This window comes from Tursiops truncatus, chromosome 9 (genome assembly GCF_011762595.2).
Source record: "Tursiops truncatus isolate mTurTru1 chromosome 9, mTurTru1.mat.Y, whole genome shotgun sequence".
Lineage (NCBI taxonomy): Eukaryota > Metazoa > Chordata > Mammalia > Artiodactyla > Delphinidae > Tursiops > Tursiops truncatus.
Genome location: NC_047042.1, coordinates 47620411 through 47646575, shown reverse-complemented (window position 1 = coordinate 47646575; position 26165 = coordinate 47620411). Strand labels below are relative to the sequence as shown.

The following is a 26165-nucleotide window of genomic DNA, read 5'->3' as shown; positions in this document are numbered from 1 at the left end:
TGAGGCACCTGTTACCCCGGGCCTTCCTCACCCCCGCGGCCTCTCCCCCGTTACACCCCCGCTACGCCGCCAGCCAAACGGCCCGGCGCGGGCGACCGCACGTGGGCGAAGCCCCTGCCCGGGCTGGGACCCCCCTCCCCAGGTCGGCCCGAGTGTGCGAGTTCGTCGGGGCCCTGGCCGCCGCCCGCCCGCAATGGCGTTAGGGAGCGCAGCGCGCCTCCCGGGGCCGCCCGCCGCGGGCCGGGCGCGCGTGGGGGGCCGCGGCGCGCGTGGAAGCGGCCGCCGCAGCCGCCCATCGCGCTGCGCCGGGAGGAGCGGGTGGAGGGGCAGCGAGCGGGCCGGCGCCGAGCCGAGCCGCGGCCACCGTGGGGCGGGGGGCGCCTCGGAGGCGGGGGTGGGAGCCGCGGCCGCCCGACCCTCCCCACCGGCGGCGGCTCCCGCTCGGGTAAGGGGGAGGATGTGCGCGGGGCGAGGAGCTGGGGAGGGTGGAGATGAGGAGGAAAAAATCGGGATGTACAAAGGCTGAGTTGCAGGCTGAGGGTGGGGGAGGGCTGCGGTTGGGGAGCGTTAGGTTGAGGATCTGAGGCAGTATCGGTGGGATCTATTGTTTCCTGGCACACTGGGAGGAAAAACAAAGGGATTTATTAGTATTACCCCGTAATTTTTTTTCTTCTTCTTTTTTTAATGTGGACGGGGAGCTCGGCTCTCCCCATGCCACACTGGGATCCGCCTGGCAGCCGCCGGGAGCCGCAGCCAATGTGTTAGGACTTCAGGTGCTTCTTGGCACAAAGCTAGACAGCGACCTCCTACCATAGCGCTTGGCGTCACCTGCTCTCCCGGCCCTGCCCCTGCCCGGGGCCGAGGGATTGCATCCCGAACCAGGCTCGGGAATCGGCTGTCTCTCAAGTTGGTGTTATTTATGTTTGTCTTTTGTGAGGGCAGGTTTTGAATACCCCGGCGGCCCCAGCGCCCCCGCCCCCCGCCCCTTCGGGTTCGAATTGGCGGGGGAGGGAGTTGGGGGGGTTGTTGGGGGGGAGGGGAGGGTGTGTATGGCTTAAACAAATGTCAGGGTAGAAGGAGATTGTCGAAGCTTGACAAAAAAAACAGGCACCACACTCTGAAGCCTTTCTTGTTTGTCTGCATGGGCCATGCATGCGTGCTGGGCCAGGAGCCGAGTCTGGAGACGGTTTAAGTGAAAGTGTGTGCTTCCTCGTCTGATGGTGCGTGAGGGTGATAGGGCTCCGCCTAATATTAAAAAACAAAACAAAAACAAAATGAAAAATCTTTAGAACTACAACATCTGCTCCTCAGCGGATCTTGAAGTATTTGCTTGCTGGCATATTGATGTGAAATACAGCTGTGGGCTAGAGGAGACCAGCCAGCACGTATTGCGTTGTATTCTGAGCTTGTAGTAAGTTAGAGGCAAGTGTAATAAACAAATCAGGGCTATGAAAAGAGGTTTCATGGTCCTTTATTTTCTGATCCTCACGTTCTCATACATTTATTCCCATGATATCCTGTATCCCACTCTATAATTAGTAATGTTCACTCTTAGGAAACTTCCAAATATTTGATGTGGTTCTGAACTTAGAGTGAAACTTACTGCCATTTAAGAACTTTCTTCTGTTTGTTTTGGTCTGAAATTGCACTAGTGTTGTTTTGGGGATGCTGTAGATGAGAATATTGGACCAGAAAGAATGAAATAAGCCTCTGTAGACACGTTTTGGAGTTTGTAAACAGATTCTGAACTTTCAATTGTGCTTGTATAGAAAGAATAAGTTCTACCTGATGTGGAGAATCTCAAGTGAATTTCATTTTTCTGGACAGTTTGATGATTTCTTAAAGATCTAGGAACTGCTGGTTTCTTTTAAGGTCATTCACAAAACCAACCAAAACTTGGGCTAAAGTATTGCTTTGAAGTGTACTTATGTGTCACTTGTATGTGTGTATGTGTGTGATTTTGGTAGGGATCTCAAGTTATGTTTGAAACAGTTTTGTTACCAAAGACCAATCAGAGTTATAACTTTTAAATTCTTGGCTTTGAAATTCCCATTTCAATATGTAATTTCTTCTTATTTGACATGTGGCCAAGCCACTTTGGAAAAAAAAATGTATAATAGTTGACTGACCGTAAATTCAAATAAGTAAATGAATTCAGAAATTCGTTCTTTTCTATTACAGATGAACCTCTAGTCTTGCTTTGAAAAAGCCATTTTGTGTAACTCTTGACTGCATAATTTCCTAATACACCTGTTGGGAGGATCACTGACACAGTATGCCATTTGAGAGGTACTTTTTCTTGACCAGATACTGGTGATTAGAGAAGAGAGGTGTTTTGTGGTTTTTTTTGTTTTTTTTTTCCTGATCATTATGAACACTGGCTTTTCACCCCTGAAGTAAAAATGTTGAAAACCGAGTCTTCAGGTGAACGTACCACTCTCAGAAGTGCCTCTCCTCACAGGAATGCATATAGAACTGAGTTCCAGGCACTGAAAAGTACCTTTGACAAACCCAAGTCAGATGGGGAACAAAAAACAAAAGAAGGTGAGGGATCCCAGCAGAGCAGGGGAAGGAAATATGGCTCCAATGTCAACAGAATTAAAAATCTATTTATGCAGATGGGTATGGAACCCAGTGAGAATGCTGCAGTCATTGCCAAAACAAGGGGGAAAGGTGGATCTTCATCCCCTCAGAGGCGAATGAAGCCCAAAGAATTTCTGGAAAAAACAGATGGCTCAGTTGTTAAGTTGGAGTCCTCTGTTTCAGAACGAATTAGTAGATTTGACACAATGTACGATGGCCCTTCATATTCTAAGTTCACAGAAACTCGCAAGATGTTTGAGAGAAGTGTGCATGAATCAGGACAGAACAACCGCTATTCCCCAAAGAAGGAGAAAACTGGAGGGAGTGAACCTCAGGACGAATGGGGTGGTTCTAAGTCCAACAGAGGCAGTACTGATTCCTTGGACAGCCTTAGCTCCCGGACGGAGGCTGTCTCCCCAACTGTGAGTCAACTGAGTGCAGTATTGGAGAACACCGATTCCCCCAATGCCATCATTTCTGAGAAGGCTGAGAACAGTGCATACTCAGTGACTGGGCATTATCCCCTGAATTTACCGTCGGTTACTGTTACAAATCTTGACACCTTTGGGCACCTTAAGGATTCTAATTCTTGGTCTCCTCCAAGCAAACACAGTGACGATGCAGAGGATGCTCAGAAGAGTAATACAACTCCAGTACTAGAAGTGGCTTCGAAAAGTACCTCTCTAGCTTCAGTGCCCAGTGAAGAGGCACAGCAGAGCAAGGAAGCCGAGGACTCCACATCTAACCAAGAGACTCCTGACAGAATTGACAGAGACATTCCTGAAGGACCTTGTGCTGAAAACAAGGCAGTTACAGAGCCTGAAATCCCTTCACCACAAAACGAACCTTCAGAAGACGCAGAAGCTCATTTGGTTGGGAGTGAGGCAGCAATGCAACAGAAGAAAGAACTTGCAGGTGGTGATTTTACCTCTGCTGATGCATCTAGATTCAGTTGTGGAAAGGAAGTATTCGAAGATTCAAATAATTTTGGGAGCTCCCATGTTTACATGCACAGTGACTATAATATATATAGGGTGAGATCCAGGTATAATTCAGACTGGGGAGAAACAGGCACTGAACAGGATGAGCAGGAAGATAGTGATGAAAACAATTACTATCAACCTGATATGGAATACTCAGAAATCGTTGGATTGCCAGAAGAAGAAGACATCCCGGCAAATAGGAAAATTAAGTTTAGTAGTGCTCCAATTAAGGTAAGTATGTTTTCTCAGTTTGTTTTTGAAGTTTTTTCTAAGTTTTTTGTTTGTTTGTTTGTTTGTTTTTTAGTATTTGGGCCTGACTGTATGTAGACTAGCTTTGACAGCTATAAAGAATTCAAGGTTGTTGATATACACACGTTGTCAGGTGATTTTAAAAGTTTGGAGTTTGAGAGATATTATTTCCTGATGTGCTTTATAGTTGTATAAACCAGTACTGAGTAATACTGAAGTTGAAGAAGTTTGGGGATTTTGAGAGACATTCCAATGGATGGGTGTATGAATAATATGAACACTGAAAACCAGGAGTGTTAGTTTGAAATAGAATTACTTCTTTAACTAGTTTTACTTGAAATTACCCATGAATAATAAAATTATCTGAATCGAAACACTGTAGGATATGAGGTATAATGTACAAAGGGAGAGTTATGATAACCTTGAAATAATATTCTTTATTTACTTGCTTAAAAAATCCGAGTTATCCCTTACTTAAGTGTAAGTGGATTGTGAGGAATGTTGGAACTTTTTTTTTGTATTGCTACTTGGTAGTGAATGTTGGATTCGTGGAAATACGTTAGCGGACTTAAATACTTTAATTGGAAAGCTATGACTCTAAATAGCTTTGAGTTCAGAATTTGTTATATGGCTTTAAAATGAAATTGTGTGAAAAGATGTTAAATTGATTTGCCATTCATGGATTTATTTTTACCTCTTAAAATCTGGATAAATGCCAATTGAATTCAGGCGCTCTATTCTAATGACTTCACTTAGTTAACATTTGGAATAGAAGAATAGCACAAAGTACATCCGCAGCGGGTGGTGAAACATTATTAGCTGATAATGGCAGTGGGACAGGAGGTGTTTGGTTGAGTATCAGAATCTCCTGGAGTGCTTTTTCAAAGTGTACTTGTCCATCGGCTCAGCCCCAAGATGCTGGCATGCCCTCCTAGGGGAATCTGGGGGGTTGTCGTGGCAGAATATGTAGTTTGAAACCACTTTCTAGGGGCTTTTAGCTTACACAGTGTGTATATATGATAGATTTGGAATTAGATCTGGTATCTTCTTAAATTTTCTCCTCAAAATCTAAAGTCACTGTCTATTGTTATTTCCATCTTATGAAACTTTCATATAAGGCTTTAAGATACATAATTTACCTAGCAAAGATAAATATGACCTTTCTGTAAGTATGAAATAAACTAATAATCTATGAAATTATTTACTGGTGTTAGCAGGCAAACTTTTCTTTCATAGTGTAAAGCAAAAGTTCTGGGTCAGAATGGGCCATGTCAAGTTAAACTATGTTTGAAATAACTACTGGAGTTGTGAATCTAGTTTCTAAGTAAGCTAAGTTTCTTCCGCTGCCCTTTCCCACCTTCCTTTGTCATTCTCTCCCCTACCCCCCAATGGTAGGTACTCTCTTTAGAGTTGCCTTTCCCTCAGGCCTATCCAGCCAGCTTCTAAATTTCATCTTTTACATCCGCTTTGCAGGTGCTCCCCTTGGAACATCATCTTTTTACTCCTGAGGAAGAAAGCAATAAGATTAAATTGTTATGCATTGAGCAAGGCAGGAATAACTGAAATGAACTCTTCAGGGAGTTTGTTAAAACCAGTGGCTGAGTCCCTAATGGGGGATAGCAGTTTATGAAAATTTGGCAACCAAATGGGGCACCAGCCTTGTATTTGGGTCCTATGCTGCACAATATGTAACTGCATAGTAATAGGTTTAATGGATTTTAAAGGATTTATCATTGAAATTTGGATGCTCTTTTGTGAACAAACCAGGTTTTGGGTGTGATACTTTGAAATTGAAGTGATTTTTTTTTCTGCCATTTATAACAATAAGCATTTTGCCTCTGAATTTTCACGTAATAGACTGTGTATTTCACGTAACAAGGAATGAACTAGATTACGTACATTTAAGTTCAACACATTTCATTAAGAATATGGATCAAGCATCAGATTTGTGAAAGCTAATGTGCTGCGTTTTAGTGGGCAGTTAACAGTACTAGTTGGAGTGGATTAAGTTTGCAAACAGAAGATTCATTCTTAGCCCTTTGTGATGAATAAGACAATTACTCTTTCTTGTTCCCATTGTTTAACATGTAAGTGGAAATTTTGAGTGCTACTTTTCTACTGGTGATGATGGTAGTGTTCAGATTATTCTCCAGTTAAGATTTTTGCCTCAGAGAGTGGTAATAATTAAATTCAGTAAGTGTTTATTGAAGGCTTATCATGTGTCTATTCTCATGCTGTTAGCTGCAGAGGACACAAAAATCTATAAGGTTCCCTCTTTCCTCTGTGAGCTTGTAGATTCAGTTCTTAAACACATGGTATTTAAAACCCATGAAACACAGTGTGAAAACCTGTGCTGAAGTGTCTAATGTCCTATGAGTACTTTAACTGTTCTTGGCTATACTAAATGCATGGAGTGAACAGGATTTGGTAGATCATTTGGAAGGGAATACACTCAGCCATTCCCTATGTGTGTTTCCTTATTCTTTTTATAAATATATATTTATGGAATGGAAGTTATGATTTCCAACTTAAATCTTTTCCTTTGAAACTTAAACACATTCCCTATTTTAGAAGTAATAGGGAGCATATTCCTTACAGAAATGATTTTTAGAACTTTTACATTCTTTTCCCGATAGTCTCATCTTATTCTTCACTAGAGTAAACATTCTCAACACTTTTGGTCTTTTGTCTTAGATCTTGTGTGTGTGAAACAATGTCCTCAGTTTCTATTTCAGTTCTTCTATGGATGTTTTAAATAGATATTTCCCTAAGATGTCTTAAATCTGAACCTAGAAAAATATCAAAATAATAGCTGATCTTTCCTGTGTAGTATATCCCTTATGTATAATTTTTGGTGACTTTTAGAAATGGTCAGATTGTTTCTTAATGGATAGGTTAATGTGTTTCATAGTGTCATGGAAAGTTAGAATGGAATTAATAATAGAAAATGTAAAATCCAACTTCGAGATATGGAATGAGGGAGTGTTAGGAAGATGCTAATTTGAGATGTGGAATTATACCTTCATTCTCAGGAATTTCTCAGAACCAAGGAATTGAATTAAATTTGTCTTAGATAAATCAAAGATAGAAAGGGTGACATTTAAAATTATTTTTTCTATTAATTCAGAACATTTATTGAGCCCTTACTATGTGTCAGGAACAATGCAAATGTAATAAATACATAAAATGACTGGAGCTGATCAAGTCAGGAACCGGTGGTCGGTGGGAGGTGTACAGCCCATTAAGGTCACTTCTTAGGTCATTCTGCTCAACTCTGTTCTTGGATGATCTTTCTAAGATCATCACTGCAATCTTGTTAAGGAAGTCATGACTCTTTTTCTGTTTTTGGTAGCCTTATGTCCTTTGGATTGGTGTTCTTGAAACATAGCATATCTGAAAAAGGTTATTTTCCTAATTCCCAGCAAAATGAAATTGCTGGGTTAATGTTGGGATACATAATGCTATACTCTTCTGTGTGTTTTCTCAAGTTGCCTCGAGCTTTACAGAGCTGGTGTTCAAAGGAGAGTCATCAAGGGCAGCAATGCTTCTCTGAGACTTACATGATAGTTGTTGAAAATGGGTTTCTTAGCATTCTCTCCCTCTTTTGGGGCTCTGAGTTATTGTCAGGGGGTACACGAGGCCTTTTATTCAGGATGGTGTTCTGAGCGTAGTTCTGAAATCCAAATTTCTGTCTTTGTGCAGCGTTCTCTTTCTAACAGTCCTGCTCAGTGCTTCTAAACTTGAATTTGCATATCAATCACCTGGGGACCTTTTAAAATGCATATTTCTTATTCAGTAGTTGTTTTGTAGGAAATTACCTTGATGCAGTGGTTAGCCTCCAGGTACACTCCCAGCTATCCTGGAGGTATGGAATAGATAGGCTCAGCAACCAAATTTAAATGCTTGAATCACACGATTTATCAAATTAGTTTAAAGCACACAGCCAGAAGCAAGAGGAAAGCAGTGAGGGGTAAATTAACACACTTAAGGTGCAAAAGAGATTGGAAGGAAGGACCACACTACCTGAGTCCTGGGTACACAAAATTCATGTGTCCTGTCCCTCTCTCTTTTGTATCAGCCTTTGCCATTGATGGTGTGGTTATGAGGACTAGAGTTGATATTTGAGCAAGAACTCCACAGACTCATGATGCCCTTGGCATCGTACTTCCTGGGATACATACTTGCTGTATGGAAGAGAGTGGGGACAAGTACACTTAGATACAGCTGTAGCTTTGCCAGTTTGCCTGCTGATGAGCCATGGGCGTTGTTTGCATTTCTTGGTTAGAGCACCTGTGGGTCCCAGAATAGGATCATACTGGGTGGCCGATATGGAGATGGCATACCTGTCAGAGCAGAGATGGTATGGTAATGACTTGGTCTTTCCACCCCTTTCTATCTACAAGTAAATCTCTTGTTTGTTCCACAATATTTCCTACTTTGGAATGTCTTACAGGTTACTAACTTACCTATTTTTAACAATATCTTGTAACTTTTGTCTTGGCCTTACAAGCTCTCATTATCTATACTTAACTGAGTCTCTGAGTATTAGCTCACTTACCATCAGTGATTATCACTTCTTAGAGTTTCATCCATTCCATTTGTTTTCTTGACCTTTATAACAGAATTTAATATTCTCAAGGAATATAGCAAACTCTCAAACAGTAGGTCCGGGGTGAGATTTTGCATTTCTAACAAGCTCTCAAGTTGGTGCTGATGCTGCTGGTCACTATTTGCAGTATGATTTTGAAGTATAATCTTCTGGCTTCTGAAAGGGGCTTGTAACGAAATGTTGGGGAAGCTCACTTAACAGATTTGCTTTACAGATGGGTCTGCTGTAGCTGGTTGTATGGGATCATATTCTTTGAAGATGAAACAGGTGTAAATTTGTGAAGTGCATGAAGCACTCTGTTTCTGGATACCAAAGTGGATTATGAGCCCTAAATTCATAAGGAGTTTGGGTCATTAAAAAGTCATATCTTGGACTCTTTGTGTGGTCTAAGTGGTTTTTTTTTTTTTTTTTTAATTATTTATTTATTTATTTATTTTTGGCTGCATTGGGTCTTCCTTGCTGCGCGGGCTTTTCTCCAGTTGTGGCAAGCAGGGACTACTCTTCGTTGCGGTGCGTGGGCCTCTCATTGCAGTGGCTTCTCTTGTTGTGGAGCACGGGCTCTAGGTGCGTGGGCTTCAGTAATTGTGGCTTGTGAGCTCTAGAGCGCAGGCTCAGTAGTGGTGGCGCATGGGCTTAGTTGATCCGCGGCACGTGGGATCTTCCCGGACCAGGGATTGAACCTGTGTCCCCTGTATTAGCAGGCAGATTCTTATCCACTGCGCCACCAGGGAAGCGCAGTGGTCCAAGTTTTTAATTATAAAAGGACAGGAGTAGGAAGTTCTTGATAGACTCAGAAATTCCATTTCTCTCATCCTTTTGGAAGCCTAAATTTAAAAACTTCTAGAGAGAGTATAAGCATCATCATCTTATATAGCTTGCTTTTATTTGGATAACATTTAAATTGAACTTCCTTTTAAAATTTGATGGTTTATAACCAGGTAAATAAGTCAAATATTTTAATGTACTGTGTAAAATCAAATAATGAATAGTTATTGAATGAATACCGCGTGGGTCTACCTCTTTTTTTTTTTCACTGAACATTGGTCATTTAGTATTTAAAAGAGATTCTTTTCTACAGCAGACTATTATAGATGTTTGCCGGCATTTATTTGTAGTAGAAAGATTTAAAGTTTCTTGCTTTTTGTGTCATCAACAATATTTTTTATTCCCCTCTAAATTTCCTCACAAAGGATGCTAGTGTTGGGGTAATGGACTTTAAAGACAAGAGGCTGAATTTGGGGGAAAATAACTTTCTATTATGTGATCCATGCATTGTTTACTTTATTAATCCAGTCACATGCCAGTCAGCAGTAATTTGATTTAAATCTCGTCTGCATTAGATTTTTTTCTAACATCTTCTTCACCACTCAAAAAGAAAAAGGCTTCAGAATTTCTATAGAAAAATACAGTTAGATACAGGATAAATTCTGTATAAACAAAACAAATATTGTTATGTTAAACTCTGAATATCATTTATTGATTTTTGTGCTGTTATCTAATTTATTTACTATTTTTTCTTAATTTCCTATGCTCTTTTTGGATCTATTTCATTTTTGTTCTTTTGCTTCATTATATTCTACAGTTTTCATTTTGAATAGGAGAATACTTTTCAAGTAATGCTTCATATTTTTTCTTTCTGGTCACTTAAGAAAATTTCCCTGGTTCTAATCTCTTCCTCTTGGTTTGTGACATAGAAACTAAAGATGAGAAATGCTTAAGGGTAATCTAGTGTAATTGCCCCAATCACTTCAGTTAGCCCTTCAATAGCACATTGCTGACAGATGATCATTCAGCTTCTGCTTGAATAATTCCACTTATGGGGAGTTTATTATTTTTCAAGGCAAAAGGAAAGTTAGAAGGAGGGACATGTTGTGTATGTGTGCGTGTGCGTGCGCGCTCTTATATTTACTTATTTTCATGTTTTTAATTTGCAATTTTCTATTAAGATAAAATTCAAATAACATAAAATTCACCATCTTCAAGTGTACAATTCAGCAGTTTTCAGTATATTCACTATGTTGTGCAACCAGCACTATTATCTAATTCTAGAATATTTCCATCACCCTAGAAAGAAACCCTGTGCCTGTTAGCAGTCACTCCTAATTCCCCTTCTTCCCACGTCTTCTGGCAAACACTAATCTAGTTTCTGTCTCTGTGGATTTGCCTTTTCTGGACAGTTCATATAAATGGGATCCGGGGCATGCTTTTTAAAGGGAGTGTAGGAGACGCAATGAGTATGGCGTGAGATATGTTAAAATTTAAGATACCATGAGGGCAGCAGACCTTAGGAAGGTCTAGAGAGCAAGGATAAAGGAATTTTGGGATGGTGACATGGTCTTAAGATGAAGTGGCAATGTGGGGACAACAAATGCTGCCTGCCTGTTAATGCAGTTCATGGAGAGAAAGAAGACAGGAAGCTGAAGTAACAGCAGGATCCAGAAAGGGATGAGCATATTTGTTAACTGAAGAAGACTAGTGTACGGGGCAAAGAGGATGGTTAGAATCACTCCCTACCTTGGGACACTGCACTTTTCTTCACATAATCTGAAATTGCTGTTGATGAAGCTAAGTGATTGCTTCAGCATAGTGTATCTTTAAAGGCACAAAAGCGCTAATGCCAATTTTCATCTTTACATTGGTCTTTTCTAGCATGCGGAGACCCTTGCCCTTTTGTAATGACCTGATGCTTATTTCCATCCTACTGCTCTTATGTTCTTGCTTTCATTATTCTTTTATGTTGATTGGAATTGTTCATGGACAGACTTCACTCTTTATTTTAAAAATTCTCCTCCTCCTTCAGTACTTCAATATAGATTTTATATGCCATACTTGCTATTATCTATAATATAACCGTGTATGAGATAAGTCATTTTGGGCAGGCACTTATTTAATTTATTGCACATTGTCAACTAAAGTATATTATATACATCACTGTTAAATATTAATTGATAATGAAAGTAACACCAAAAGTTTCTTGATATTCTGTAAACTTGGACAAACCTGCGTCTTGAGGCTTTGGTTTTCTTATTTGTAATTGAGGCTCTCTTACTTGTAATTTATCACTAAGACCTCTTCTAAGCTTTAACCTCTTGTTATCTTCATTATCTCTTAAACATATTTGTACAGTACCATTATCATAAATATTTGTGCCGTTATTTCAAAGGGAAAAATTTGAACATCTTTTGTTGAAATTTCAAAATGAAGAAGTTATATTAAATTGCTCTTGGGAATGTTATATATGCTGTAGATTATAGTAGAAACTTTAAGATGATTAAAAGGTTAAATCCAATGGAGTACATTTTGATAAAGTGCCTTTTAGAGCAACTCGACTTTTGAAAGTGTGGCTTGAACTATATATTGAAATACCTTGCTGAGGAACCTACGAATAAAGAAAGAAATGTTTTGTAATATAGTTGCTGACATATTAATTGCTTCACTCACTGTTGTTCTGGAAATAGCTTCACAGCACTGTTCAACATGATTGAGACATTGATAACCTTTTGCACGATTCCCAGTTTTTTAGCCAAACTTGCTCTCTCTTTCTCAGGCCCCTATCCTTACAAAAAGGACAATGAAATAGGCAGAGTATATAAAGATATTTGGAAATTTTATATTTTAGGAGGACCAAAGTCTTGTTGCTTATTTAATATATTTCAGAGGGACTAAAAAAAGAGTTTGTACAGTCAAAACTATTCCATGTATATTTATGTGTGAAGAAAAGTGGTTTTAAATGCATCGGCTCACAGACATGTTATCCTCTTTCTCTCTTTTTTTAAGTCAGATAATGAATGAGTTTTGTTCTGGGGAAAGCTAATCTTCCACATTATTTTCTGTGCCAGATGAAATACAGTGGGCTAGGTTGGGACACATAGTAGCTGACAAGGGTCAGAAAGATAAACAGAATGGTGACCTGGGAGAGTCCAGGTGAGAGGCTTCGAGAGTAGGTATTTGGTGTTTCTCCCTTGATGCTTTTAGACTGGTATGATCCTGAGAAACTGTATGGCTTTGTGCCTTGAGTCTGTCACGGTCCAGTGAGGGGGACCTTTCCCTCTCTTCCACTTCAGATCTGTTCTCCAAAAGTTGCTTTTTACTTCTCTTCTGTCAGAACATATGTCAGGATAGAGCTTCGTGGAGGGTACATTCATACTGCAAAATTTGTCTAATCTTGATAGAAGGATTTTAAATAGTACTCAAAGTGAAAGGTGCCTATTCAGGCTTTTGAAGGGTTTTCCTTCACTGTAAGCGACCTCAATAGAGGAGGGAGAAAAACAGGTTTATTGGTTGTTTTTTAAGGTCTACTTGTGAGTCAGTGCTGTATTGATGGGTTCTTTTTACTAAGCACTTGTTTCAGATAAAATGGATGTGCAAAGTTGTTTTGTAAGAAAGAAACAGACATAAATTCACACTTTTCATTATGAATCAACTATTGTATTTTTTTTAAAGAACCCATTCCTAGAGATACAAACTTATTTATGTATAAAATAAGTAAAGAAGGAAGTTACATTGTACAGCACAGAGAAATATAGCCATTATTTTGTAATAACTTTAAATGGAGCAGAATCTATAAAAATATTGAATCACTATGTTTTACATGTGAAACTAATGTAATACTGTAAATGAACTATACTTCAATAAAAAAAATTAAAAGAAAAGAAACCATTCCTCAGAGGAAAGGCAAAACTTACTATAGGGTGTTTGACTATCATCTTGTGCACCAATATGTAAAACGTAATTATTATTATTATTTTTTGGCCGGGCTGCACGGCTTGCAGGATCTTAGCTCCCCAACCAGGGATCAAACCCATGCCCCCTGCAGTGGAAGCTTGGAATTCTAACCACTGGACCGCCAGGAAATTCCCAGTGCATCGGTTTTAACATATGAATGCCCAAAGCGTACATTTCCTCTTAGAAATTTTAAGACTGATCACTGAACATTAAAACAAACACACAGGGCTTTCCTGGTGGCGCAGTGGTTGAGAGTCTGCCTGCCAATGCAGGGGACACGGGTTCGTGCCCCGGTCCGGGAAGATCCCACAAGCCGCAGAGCGGCTGGGCCCGTGAGCCATGGTCGCTGAGGAGCCTGTGCTCTGCAACGGGAGAGGCCACGGCAGTGAGAGGTCCGCGTACCGCAAAACAAACAAACAAACACACAAATCTTATGAAACATAAAAGCTGAGCCAGAAATGAAAATCTGTGATACAATAGGGAAAGCAGAATACAAGAATGTTAATATATAGTTCAGGTCTTCATTGACTTTTTTTTTTTTTTTTTTTTTGCGGTACGCGGGCCTTTCACTGTTGTGGCCTCTCCCGCTGCGGAGCACAGGCTCCAGACGCGCAGGCTCAGCGGCCATGGCTCATGGGCCCAGCCGCTCCGCGGCATGTGGGATCTTCCCGGACCGGGGCACAAACCCGTGTCCCCTGCATTGGCAGGCGGACTCTCAACCACTGCGCCACCAGGGAAGCCCTTCATTGACTTTTGCTACATGTGCATAACACATTATGTTTTGTTTCAATGTTAAATTAACGTCGAAAAGGAATTAACCCTATATTTCTTGGTCAGCATCTAGAATTATCTATGATTATTTATTTAGGATAGATTACTAAAATATTTTAAAGCCTTTGATACACACAGCCTGAATTATTATTCAAAAAGATTTTATCAGTTTATAATTAGCATTGCACTGGAATGGCTTTCTCACAATCCCTGTACTAGCACTTGGTATTATATATATGCTTTATAGTTTTCAGCTTATTAGGTTTCTCATAATTTCTATGTATTATGTTGATTTATTGGTGAGGTTGAATGTTTTCTTGTGTTTACAGGCAATTTTTGGATATGAATTTTGGGTGGTGTTTACTGCCTTTTTTTGTCAATGATTGTTAGTAAGGAGTATATCAAAGTGTTATTTGTCTTGGTAGAAAGTTAAAAGAACTCACATATTCAATAATAGGGGAATGGTTAAATTCATTATGATATATATATATATGTATACATATAGTGTAATAAGATAAAGCTGTTATAAATCAAGTTTTCTAAAATTTTTAAATATGAGAAATATTTTGCAATATACTATAGAATAAAAAGACTGGTTAAATATTTAATATGCATTTTTATCACAATTTTAGTTTTAAAACTAAAAGACTGAGCAAAGACTGAAAGTGCATATAGCAAAATGTTAACTCTGGTAATTTCTGGATGCAGAGAATAAAGGTGATGTTTATAAAATTATTTTAATTTTTCTAGATTTACTAAATTTTCTACAATGATGATATATTACTTTAATTATAAAGAAAAAGAAACAGGGGACACATTTGGAACAATCAGCAATACCAACTCTATTTTTTTGTTCGTTTATTTTATTTATTTTTAATTTTTTGGCCGTGCCACGTGGCATGCAGGATCTTAGTTCCTCTGACCAGGGATGAAACCCACATCCCCTGCGGTGGAAGTGCAGAGTCTTAACCACTGGACCGCCAGGGAAGTCCCTAACAACTCTAAAATTGACAAAAACTTAAAAAAATACTGCCTGTGATTCTAGTAATTAATTTTTAATGTAATTTTCTTTGGAGGTCACAGAGAAAAATTTTGGGGTATAAATTTATGGAATACTGAAGAAGGTGTTGGTTTAAGAAAATGAGTGAACTTTTGACAGTTGAATTCCTTAAGCGCATACTTTCTAATCCTTGGTAAAATTGATCCCATATTTGTGGCTAAGCTTGTAAGTATTATGTGGGGCAGGACTTTCTAATGAATTTTAAATTATGATGATAATACTTGCATAGGTGTTAGATATTTTCTTTGAGTTGCTGTTGTCTGTATGATATCCTAACGTGTTACTTAAAATGTGCTTTTAAAAACTGGGCATATATTCTGGATCTGAAGTGAAAAATATATTAATGCATAGTCTTACTCAAAATAATACAAATTTGTTGAAAGAAAGCCTAAGAATTCTCCCTTGTGAGATCACATCTTTCTTTTGGGTCTATTAAATTATTGAGCCTTAACAGGCTTTGTCTTTCAGAAGCTGAGAGTAGAGATGTCAAGTTTAGTATCTTGCCTGTATGTAATCCTATGAAAACACTTGCATGCACTCAGTTAAAAATGGGATTTTGTGTCCTAGGTCTCCACAGCATCCTTTTGAATATGTTTTCTAAAACACCAGCCAATATGTAGTTTCCTGTTGTTATTCTTAACAAAAGTTTTAGCTGAAAAGATTGATTTGATATATGATTAGAGTATATGGTAGTATATAATATTTTTAGTTAGCATCAAAGGGTCAGTTACCCTCATGCACTGGATAGTGTTGCACCTATGAAAAGTTTTGGTAGTATATAAATGATAAGAAAAATATTTTTGGGGGTGGCAGAGTTTTCTGAAATCAGAATGTTAAAGTGTTGCTTTTGGCCTAATTAGATCAGCTGATAAATCTTACAGTTTCAAGCAATTCCAGCATTTTATAAGTTCTGGTGAAGTCCTTTAAACTGCCTTACTATATAATCTGGTGCTGCATTATCATTTTTCATTAAGTATACTTAAACCTTACTGTGATATGGCTAATAAATTCTATTTGTACTTTATTGAATACTGAATTTATAATAGTACTACTTAGATATGTACTACATACATAATTGTAAGTATTATTTAAAGGAAAGAGGGCAACATTATTAGGTACTCAACCAAGTTTGAGATGAGACTTGTGTTTTTCCATTGGGGACTGTGATGCTTGTGGAATTTTTATGTTGCTGGTTCCTTCTCTGAATAATGAGTTCTGTGAGTAATATATTTAAGGAACTAGAGAGCTCTCAGTAGATTGCTCCACTTGTAGAAGTAGCAATTAGAAGTTTTAGTTTGAAGTTACTTGGGTTTGGCACTTATTGTTTTGTGAAATTCTTACCCTTAATCTAGAAATGAATCATTGACTAAGTAGTAGATCCCTCTCACTGGAGGATGGTGGAAATAAGCTGTAAATATTGATACAAAATACTTTTTTAGTTGTCTTTTTTCCATGTCATGTATTTAATGTTTAAGTAATATATTAGGCAGTGTTCTCCAGAGAAACAGAACCAATACGATGTGTGTATGTGTGTATTTGTGTATGTGTGTGTATAGATAGATATCGAGGGAGAGAGGGAGAGAGAGAAAAAGAGAAAGATAGAAATAGAGATGTTTAAGGATTTGGCTCACATGATTATGGAGGCTGGCAAGTCCAAGATCTGCAGGGTGGGCTGGTGGGCTGGAGACCCAGGGAAGAACTGATGTTGCAGTTTAAGTCTAAAAGCTGTCAAAGTGGAGACCTAGGGAAGGACCCAGGCTAGAGGCTCAGGGTGTAAGTTCAGAGGCTGTCTGCTGGAGAATTTCTTTTTGCTTAGGGGAAGTCAGTCTTGTTCTATTCAGGCCTTCAACTGATTGGATGAGGCCCACCCACATTATGGAGGGCAAGCTGCTTTACTTAAAGTCAACCAGTTTAAATGTTAATCTCAATCAAAAATATCCTTTCAGGGACTTCCCTGGTGGTGCAGTGGTTTAGAATCTGCCTGCCAATGCAGGGGACAGGGGTTTGAGCCCCGGTCTGGGAAGATCCCACATGCCGCAGAGCAACTAAGCCCATGTGCCACAACTACTGAGCCTGCGCTCTAGAGCCCGCGAGCCACAACTACTGAGCCTGTGTGCCACAACTGTTGAAGCTCGCGTGCCTAGAGCCCATGCTCCGCAACAAGAGAAGCCACCACATTGAGAAGCCCGTGCACCGCAACAAAGAGTAGCCCCGGCTTGCTGCAACTAGAGAAAGCCCATGTGCACAGCAGCGAAGATCCAATGTAGCCAAAAATAAATAAATAATTAATTAATTAAAAAAATATGTCCTTGCAGAAATATCCAGAATAATGTTTGACCAAGTATCTGGGCACTATGGCCCAGCCAGGTTGACACATAAAATTAACTATCACAATCAGGTTTTCTTATTTGGTTGTACCCTCTGAAACTGTTTCAGGGGGAAAAAACCCTCAATTTCCCCACACACCTTAGTGGAAGAGTTGTTCTGCCCCTGTCATTCTTAGAAAACCTGCCAAAGGGGTTCTTCCTTTTGGGACAGAATGTAGTAGTAGTAGCAGTAGTAGTAGAAAAAAGACCACATGGTTTGGAATCAGACCTGGATTCAGATCCTGCTGACATATGATCTTCTTAACAAAGTTTGTTTAAACTTTAAAGGCAGGGACTTTGTTTTATGGTTGTGTCTCCAGGACTGTCACACTGCCTGGCACATAATCAGTGTTAGTAATCTTTTTTTTAATTAATTAATTTATTTATGGCTGTGTTGGGTCTTTGTTGCTGTGCACAGGCTTTTCTCTAGTTGCGGCGAGCGGGGGCTACTCTTCGTTGCGGTGCGCAGGCTTCTCATTGTGGTGGCTTCTCTTGTTGTGGAGCACAGGCTCTAGGCGTGCGAGCTCTAGAGCGCAGGCTCAGTAGTTGTGGCGCACGGGCTTAGTTGCTCCGCGACACGTGGGATAAGCCTGGACCAGGGCTCGAACCCGTGTCCCCTGCATTGGCAAGCAGATTCTCAACCACTGTGCCACCAGGGAAGCCCATTGTGTTAGTAATCTTTGATGTCCGTCACCCATGCTCCTTGCCCTTTCCTGTTCACTCTCCCCACATCTCAAGGTCCAAGTTGGGATGATGGGATAATATTTGTACATGTATAATGATTGCATAATTTATTTATAGGTAAAATCCTTCAAGTTAGCAGTTATAAATGAAAGCTGAGTGATTCCATTACAGATTGTCATCTTTTCTGGCCCCTGCTCTGGCTTGCTGAAGCTGTTGTGCTCTCTTTCATTTGGAAAATCTCAGTCTATTGCCTGGTAAGATAATGACAGTTTCTAAGTAACCAGAAACAGTTATTAAAGTATGGTTGCATGAGATATGGCTGTGAAAGTTGAAGGGGGAGAGTATTCATTTTGCTTTAACTTTATTTCTGCTTTGAGTGGTTGCCCAAGCTTGTAATTAGTTGCAAGATAATATAAAAATTGGGCTCCATATGAAAGTTGTAAAGTTACTTATTTAGAAATTGCAGTAATTTGCCACATCTTTGGTTACTTGAGTCTGTGAATATATCTATATTCTTTCATGAAAATTATTGAAAATTTAATTAAAGAAGGCAGTTGAATTATTTCTTACAGTTTAGTCTCTTCCCCACCTTATATTTCCTGACCTGTTTATTAAAATGTGGTTTCTTTTGTTCTTTTCAGTGATTAGAGAGGAATTACCTTTTTGGATCACTTCTACCCCCACCCCCTTGATACTGATTTTAGAAATGTCCTTGGTTTTAATTCCAGACCTAAGTCATAATTTTATACGTATTTTGGTAGCCAGTTGTCTCATTTTCTGATCAAGCTCTTGCTGAGTATGACTTTTACTTATCCAGAAAAACAGTTTTCCATTTTTCTTGGCGCTTTTAAGTAATTAGTAATAAACTACATGGGAACAAATAATCCAAGGTCTTCAAATCATATTTTTTGCCTGTATGTTGCTTGTATGTTTTCTCCATGAATTATGTTACGTGGAAGATGTCTAACAGCTGTTATTAGGCTAAAATATGAAATGGCTTTGCTTGTTCTTGTAAATTTGTTTACGTACAAAATGTGTATCATTTTCCCCAGGCAGAAGTAGCTTTTAATGGCACTCTAAGAAAGAGAATTGCTAAGCTGTTTTCTGCATTTTTCTTTTTAAATAAAAATACAATAACTACTTTTTAGGGTTTATGTGCATTTCTGGAGACACAAAAAAGTGTTCTGTAAAAATTACCTTTTAATGCTAGTGATGTTGTTAAGAATATATGACAATATGTGAGTTCATCATGTTATGTGAATGAATTGAGTCAGTATGTCAAATGTTACGTTATTACTGGTGATGATATTTTTTGTTTTGAGACTAATATGATTATAACATTCTATAACTACTGTATGGGCATAAGTCAAGGTTAATAAATCACTTAGTCAGCTGTTTATAAATAACGGGTTATGCTGCAGCTATTTAGAGAAGGATTATATTCTGAATTGATTGGTAACAGTCAACAAACATTAATGAATATACTTAATATATACTGAGCTTGGGCTCTGCTGTGTGGATATTGTGATAAATAAGCCCTTCCTTGCTCCTCGAGACATTTATAGTCTTATGAAGGAGATAGAGAAGAAAACATTGAATGGTATTGTAATGTATATAGGTATATACATAAGGCAACCATTTATTGTCCAAATGTGACTCTTTTCAGGATAAAAACGGGGTGAATAATAATTACACATATTTGAGAAATGGGATAGTCTGAGTGTATGTGTTTTTTTTTAAATAAGAGCATAGACCATTGCTTAATCTTCTTTGTATTGTACAATGTCTAGGGTGCCCATTTAGTTTATTATCAGACTGGGACTCTTTTTAATAGTGAAATGAGTTCTGCCAATATTTATGCTGAGACAACAGGCATAACCTATGACTGACCCAAGGCAGCCAGTTCACATTGTCACCTACATATGACAGGGTGCAGAGGTGCTCCCGAGCAAGGGTGTCTACCTTCTTTAGGAGGAGGGGTATCATAAGGGAGAGATTTTTAGAGGAAGTGATACGTGAAACTTTAAAGATGACTTAAGAATTAGGTAGAGAAGTGGGACATCCTAAGTCCAGGGAAAAGCATTTTTGAGATAACTGCAAATAAATCGGAACAACTGGAGGAACAGTAGGGGTGTGTGTGCGTGTGTGTGTGTAGGGTAAGATTGTGGGCAGGTAGTGTTTGTATCCTAAGGCGTCGGAAGTTAAATGCAAACTGTGGGGAGTCATTGAAGAACTTTGAGGGATGGATGACCTCATCATTTTGCTGTAGTGCTTCACTCCTGTGAGTGGTTATGGAAGGTTGGAGGAAATTCATTGGTTCTCCATGCTTTCTCTTTCATTCCTTATGTTCTTTCAGTAAACATTTATCTAAGAAGCTTTCAGCCAACTTCTATTTAACCTGCTTTCTGGGCTAACTGATGTTTTCCATTTGCTGGACAAACTGTGCTGACTAATGCCCATCTGAGTGATCCTGGCTCAAAGACTATTCTTTAGAATGCCTCCACCATCATCCTGCCATATTGAGTTGTAGGCTAACTGTGAGTGGTTATGTACATTTCTAAACCTGTTTTTTTTGCTGACTTCTTGTCTTTCTAAATGTGTATTTAATTGAATATTATGTAAATTGATGAAATATGAGTGTGAAAGAAAGTTTTTTTTTTTGTCTTGGTTCTTCTTCTTCTTATTTTTTTTTTGGTGTGTTAGTTTCTGCTTTACAACAAAATGAATCAACTATATATATATACATATGTTCCCATATCTCTTCCCTCTTGTGTCTCCCTCCCTCCCATCCTCCCTATCCCACCCCTCCAGGCGGTCACAAAGCACCAAGCTGATCTCCCTGTGCTATGCAGCTGCTTCCCACTAGCTATCTATTTCACGTTTGGTAGTGTATATATGTCCATGCCTCTCTCTCGCTTTGTCACGGCTTACCCTTCCCCCTCCCCATATCCTCAAGTCCATTCTCTAGTAGGTCTGTGTCTTTATTCCTGTTTTACCCCTAGGCTCTTCATGACATTTTCTTTTTTCTTAAATTCCATATATATGTGTTAGCATACGGTATTTGTCGTTCTCTTCCTGACTTACTTCACTCTGTATGACACACTCTAGGTCTATCCACCTCATTACAAATAGCTCAATTTCATTTCTCTTTATGGCTGAGTAATATTCCATTGTATATATGTGCCACATCTTCTTTATCCATTCATCCGATGATGGACACTTAAGTTGCTTCCATGTCCTGGCTATTGTAAATAGAGCTGCAATGAACATTTTGGTACATGACTCTTTTTGAATTATGGTTTTCTCAGGGTATATGCCCAGTAGTGGGATTGCTGGGTCATATGGTAGTTCTATTTTTAGTTTTTTAAGGAACCTCCATACTGTTCTCCACAGTGGCTGTATCAATTTACATTCCCACCAACAGTGCAAGAGGGTTCCCTTTTCTCCACACCCTCTCCAGCATATGTTGTTTCTAGATTTTTTGATGATGGCCATTCTGAGTGGTGTGAGATGATAAAAATAAAAATGTAAATTGAATTCTTTGGAAAGATTTGATAAAGGGATCACTTAAAAATCCTGCTGTTGAATTAAATGAGGGCGATATGGATGAATAAAACTGAACAAATAATCTAAAAAGATTGACTACTCCAATTATTTTTCACGTGTTTTTAAGTTTTGGGTACACTTTAAGAAAGCCAAACTGGCCGTCAATAGCCAGTGCATTATGCAGAAGGATAATGCTGATTGTTAATCTGCAGACCTAAACTCAAAGGGAAGGCCCTGGCCTGATATCCAGAGATTGGTGAATGAATGCACTTTTAGATATCTTACATTAATATAGACATGGTAAAATATGTATCAGTTTTTATGATTTCCCACTTAACTGCCTTTTTCAATTAGTTGACAAATTCATAATCCAGTTTGCTTTGGCTAAGAGCGCATCTTCTTGTAGAGACTGTCTGCTCTTGGCTAGGGACTAAGCTAATCACCTAAATTATGTATTAGAACGTGTCCTCTCTCAAGGAGCCTGCATTCCAGTGGGAGAGATGTTGTGAGAGAAGCAGTTTGATAGAGGTGTGCACAGGATACTCTGGGTGTAGAGGAAGGGTGCCTGGGTTCTGGGTGCTAGTTAGGGGAAGATTCTAGGAGGAGATGAGCTCTAGCTAAGTTTTGAAGGTTTAGTAAGTGTTTTGCAGAGAAAGGTGCAGGTGTGCAAGGTAGCAGGAAGACACAGAGAAAAGCATGCTCTTTTTTGTGGATCTTAAAGTAGTTTAATATTGTTGGTACAAGGTAAGGCAGGGGCAGATCAGGAAGGGGTCTTTCTGCTGCTGGACTTAGGACTCTCCATGCTTTTCTGAAAACTCACCAGTCACGGGAAGGGGTTTTGAGCCTGCAATGGAAGGTTGAATTTGTATATTAGAAAGACCACTCTGATAGAGGAAGGAAGGTGGGTTGAAGGAGCAGGTGTGGAGATGGGGGTGGGATGGGTATGCAGGAGTCCACATGAGCAGGGATAAGACTGGTGAGTGTTTGTAAGGATAGGGGTTAAGACAGCCAAAGGGCAAGCTGGAGTTGCCCCGCGGCATGTGGGATTTTAGTTCCCGGACCAGGGATCGAACCCGTGTCCCCTGCATTGGAAGGCGGATTCTTTACCACTGGACTACCAGGGAAGTCCCTCACCTATCTACTTGTCTTTCCCTTGCCTCATGCTTGGTTTATACGCGGGTACTCAGCAAATGAGAGATAGTGAAGAAATTAGCTGGACATCAAGAGGGAGTTGATTATGTTTGATCCAACAGCTGCAAAATAGGGTGGATGAACTAATGGGGTCCTTTGAGCAAAGGCTGTGGATCTGAGGGTTTGATCTAGATATCTACATCATTGGGGTCCTGTGAGGAGAGATAAGAATAAGGGGTGGGACTTCCCTGGTGGCACAGTGGTTAAGAATCCGCCTGCCAATGCAGGGGACATGGGTTCAAGCCCTGGTCTGGGAAGATCCCACATGCTGTGGAGCAACTAAGCCCACGAGCCACAACTACTGAGGCTGCCCTCTAGAGCCTGCAAGCCACAACTACTGAGCCCGCACGCCTAGAGCACGTGTTCTGCAACAAGAGAAGCCACCGCAATGAGAAGCCCACACACCGCAACAAAGAGTAGCCCCGGTTCACCACAACTAGAGAAAGTGCGCACGCAGCAACAAAGACCCAATGCAGCCAAAAATAAACAAATAAAATAAATTAAAAAAAAAAAGAATAAGGGGTTAGACCTGATGAGTGGTGGGAGGCAGCATGATGGGGCAAGCCCACATTTTGGAGGAAGAGAGTTTGAGAAATAGTGCTTTGGAGAAATCTCCAATGAGATTAGAAAGATTTTAAGAAGTGTAAAGGTTTAACAACCTTCCTGGTGGGTTGGTAGATGAAGTACCAAACTGAGTAATTCTGAGGAAAGCTGGTGGTATTTATGGATTGAGACTGGGGCAGAGCTCTTCTAATCAGGGAAGGTAAGAGAGGTACAGAAATGTAAGGATATTGACAAGTATTTATTTCTGATAAAGTAGGTTAGTATTATTGTACCATTTAAAATATGTAATAGTAAGTCACAGCTGTGTATAAGGTTGGTGACAGATTTGGAATCAGATTTCAGGGTCTAAAAGAACCAGTGCCATGTCTAGCTGTCAGAATATTGCAAGTTAAGCCTAGATTATTAATATATCTATCCAAGATAGTCAAGTATGCAGACTGCTGTTACCTTCTGTAGAATTACTTTGCATGCTCAGCTGGAAGTTTTTTTTTTTTTCCTTTGCAGATTTTTCTAGCTGTAGTATTTTGCCCTCTGGTATATTGAATCTGTAATGATCCCAAACAAAGCCTCCAGAGTAATGTACATGAATATCATTCTAAGCAGTAGACAGAATTAGTATTTCTTTCAATCTTCATTTACATTGCAAAAATAAGTGCTCATCAGTAAGATGTTGTGTTTGTTTTCTTTCCTGAAGGCATGGTGAGGTTCAGGTGGTATTCTGGTGTAACTCCTAATATACTCCAGAGTTGATTCTCTAGTTGATTTGAAGAATAACCTTTAGACAGGTCATTGTAAATTAAAATCTTTTTCCTATTGGTCTAATGTTTTAGGTGATTTCTAATGATTTAGGTGATTCTAATGATTTAGGAGATTTTATTCCTGGAAACAGATGTCACCTTATAAAAATACTAAAATTAGTCATGAAAATGAATAGAGAGAACACACAATGTAAGTTTATGCAAGTATTAGGTATATTAACCAACACCGTAATAATATAAATGTTCCTTTTAAGGGATTTTTCTGCATGAATTAGACTGACTGTGCATTCTTAAAATACCACTTCTATGTGTACGAATGTTTGCCTCCTAAGGTATTTGGATAGGAGTGGCTGTTTCCATGACTGTTTATTCTTCAGGGAGTTTTCGCTGTTGAACCTACACTGACCTGGCTCTTGGCATTTACTTCGTTTGAGGTGGGTGTTGGGCTGGGCATAGCCAGTTTTAAGGACAAGTTTAGTTTTCTTTGCTGTTGTATAAAATAAGTTGGCAAATGCTTGTGCTTGAGCCTTTCTATCTCAGGAGTGGCTAGAGATAGCGCTACTTGCCGTTCTTTAGAAAGAATGGATTATGATTATGATTATTTTTAAACAAAGCAGTATTTACCAGCCTAAAGGTGCTTTGGATTTTGTATCGTTATATTTTGCCTCATGACGTTGTAAGTTATGTCAACAAGATTGGATTGGTACCAACTCCATACTTGAATTCTCTGAAATGAAGATGCTGGACTAGATGATCTTGATATCTAGAAGTCCCCTGTAGCTATAAAATTTCAAGCCTTTATTATATAATTCTTAATTTGCTATGTAAATAGACCTTTTACTTTGGTAAATGTTGTTTTGAGGTGTGAATTTAGTGTTTATTAAGCTTATTAGAACTGAGGCAAAGTTTTGTAGAGCTAATTCTAGAGGTTAAATTTAGTCCTATGTTAAAATTGACAGAATATGTATTCATAGCATTTGACCTTGGAATTATAGGTAGGAGTGTTTGAGAGGAAGGGAAAGGGGAATGGTAGGACTCATCATGACAGTTCATGAATTAAATTAACCACCTACTCTACCAATGATAATTATGATACATCTTTTTTTATGCTGCTATTCATTTATAAAGATGGAGACAGAGATTCTGATCTACCTGGGACATATGCTTTGTAATAGGGTTTTGATTCGTATACATTTTATGATTTGATCTCTTGTGTGACTGGTATCACATAACTGTGAAACAGACGGTCAGGAATGCAGTATACATCTATAGAATAGCACTAAGTGACGGAATATGTGACTATATGATTAATCGTGAAAGAATTAACTTTGACTATAAAACACACACACACAGATTGTCTTTGGCTATATACATACATCCACATCTCTATGCATATGTATGTATATAGCATATATAGTGTCCTGTCATCATGTAGGAAAATTTCAGTGCTTTAATTATTAAGAATAGTTACATCATCAAACTTCAAAACTGAAAGAAATTCTCTGGGAACATAGTTTGCCATGATTACACTGTGGAAATGTGCAAATTGACAAGGAGATTAACAGAGAGAAGTTTATTATGGTTCAGGTTTTAACTGCAGGCTGCTCCAAGGTGAAGTTAAAATATTCTGAACCATTTGCAGAAATGCCGCTGAAGCATGTAAAGTATCAAAGTGCTTAAGTCATCACTGAATTTAGGTAGACAGGCAGAGAGATCAGAATAGAACGTGAAGTGGGAGTCATTCTCCTCCCTTCTCTCAGCTGTATTGCACACAGTGCCAGTGTGGCTCATGCTGTGTGCTTATATTTGAAAATCAGTGTGCTCAGGTCCTCTACCCCGAGGAACTCCGATGAGCTGAAGAGTAGCATCATAGGGCAAAGCAGTGAGATATAGTGAGATTAGGGTACTTGCAGCCCCCAGATAAAGTCACCTGAGTAAAATTTAGTTTAATTACTTTGTCTCTATTCTGTAACTACCTAGGGATTTCTTCATAATTGAAGGAATATTCCTTACCACTTGAGGAAACATTTTTTATTCCTAGCCTCTGTAGGTTCTTGAGTATAAGTATGCTGTGCA

The 26165-nt window shown here is 39.2% G+C and overlaps 1 protein-coding gene across 1 annotated transcript in view; it reads left to right on the top strand.

The window, feature by feature from the left end:
• The first annotated feature begins 342 nt into the window (after positions 1-342).
• PPP1R9A (protein phosphatase 1 regulatory subunit 9A) overlaps positions 343-26165 on the top strand; it is a 316728-nt gene continuing 290905 nt past the window's right edge. Inside the window, exons 1-2 of the mRNA XM_073809700.1 lie at positions 343-445; positions 2182-3797. Coding sequence (XP_073665801.1) covers positions 2403-3797 — 1395 coding nt within the window. The 5' untranslated portion in view covers positions 343-445; positions 2182-2402. The remainder of the gene's footprint in view (positions 446-2181; positions 3798-26165) is intronic.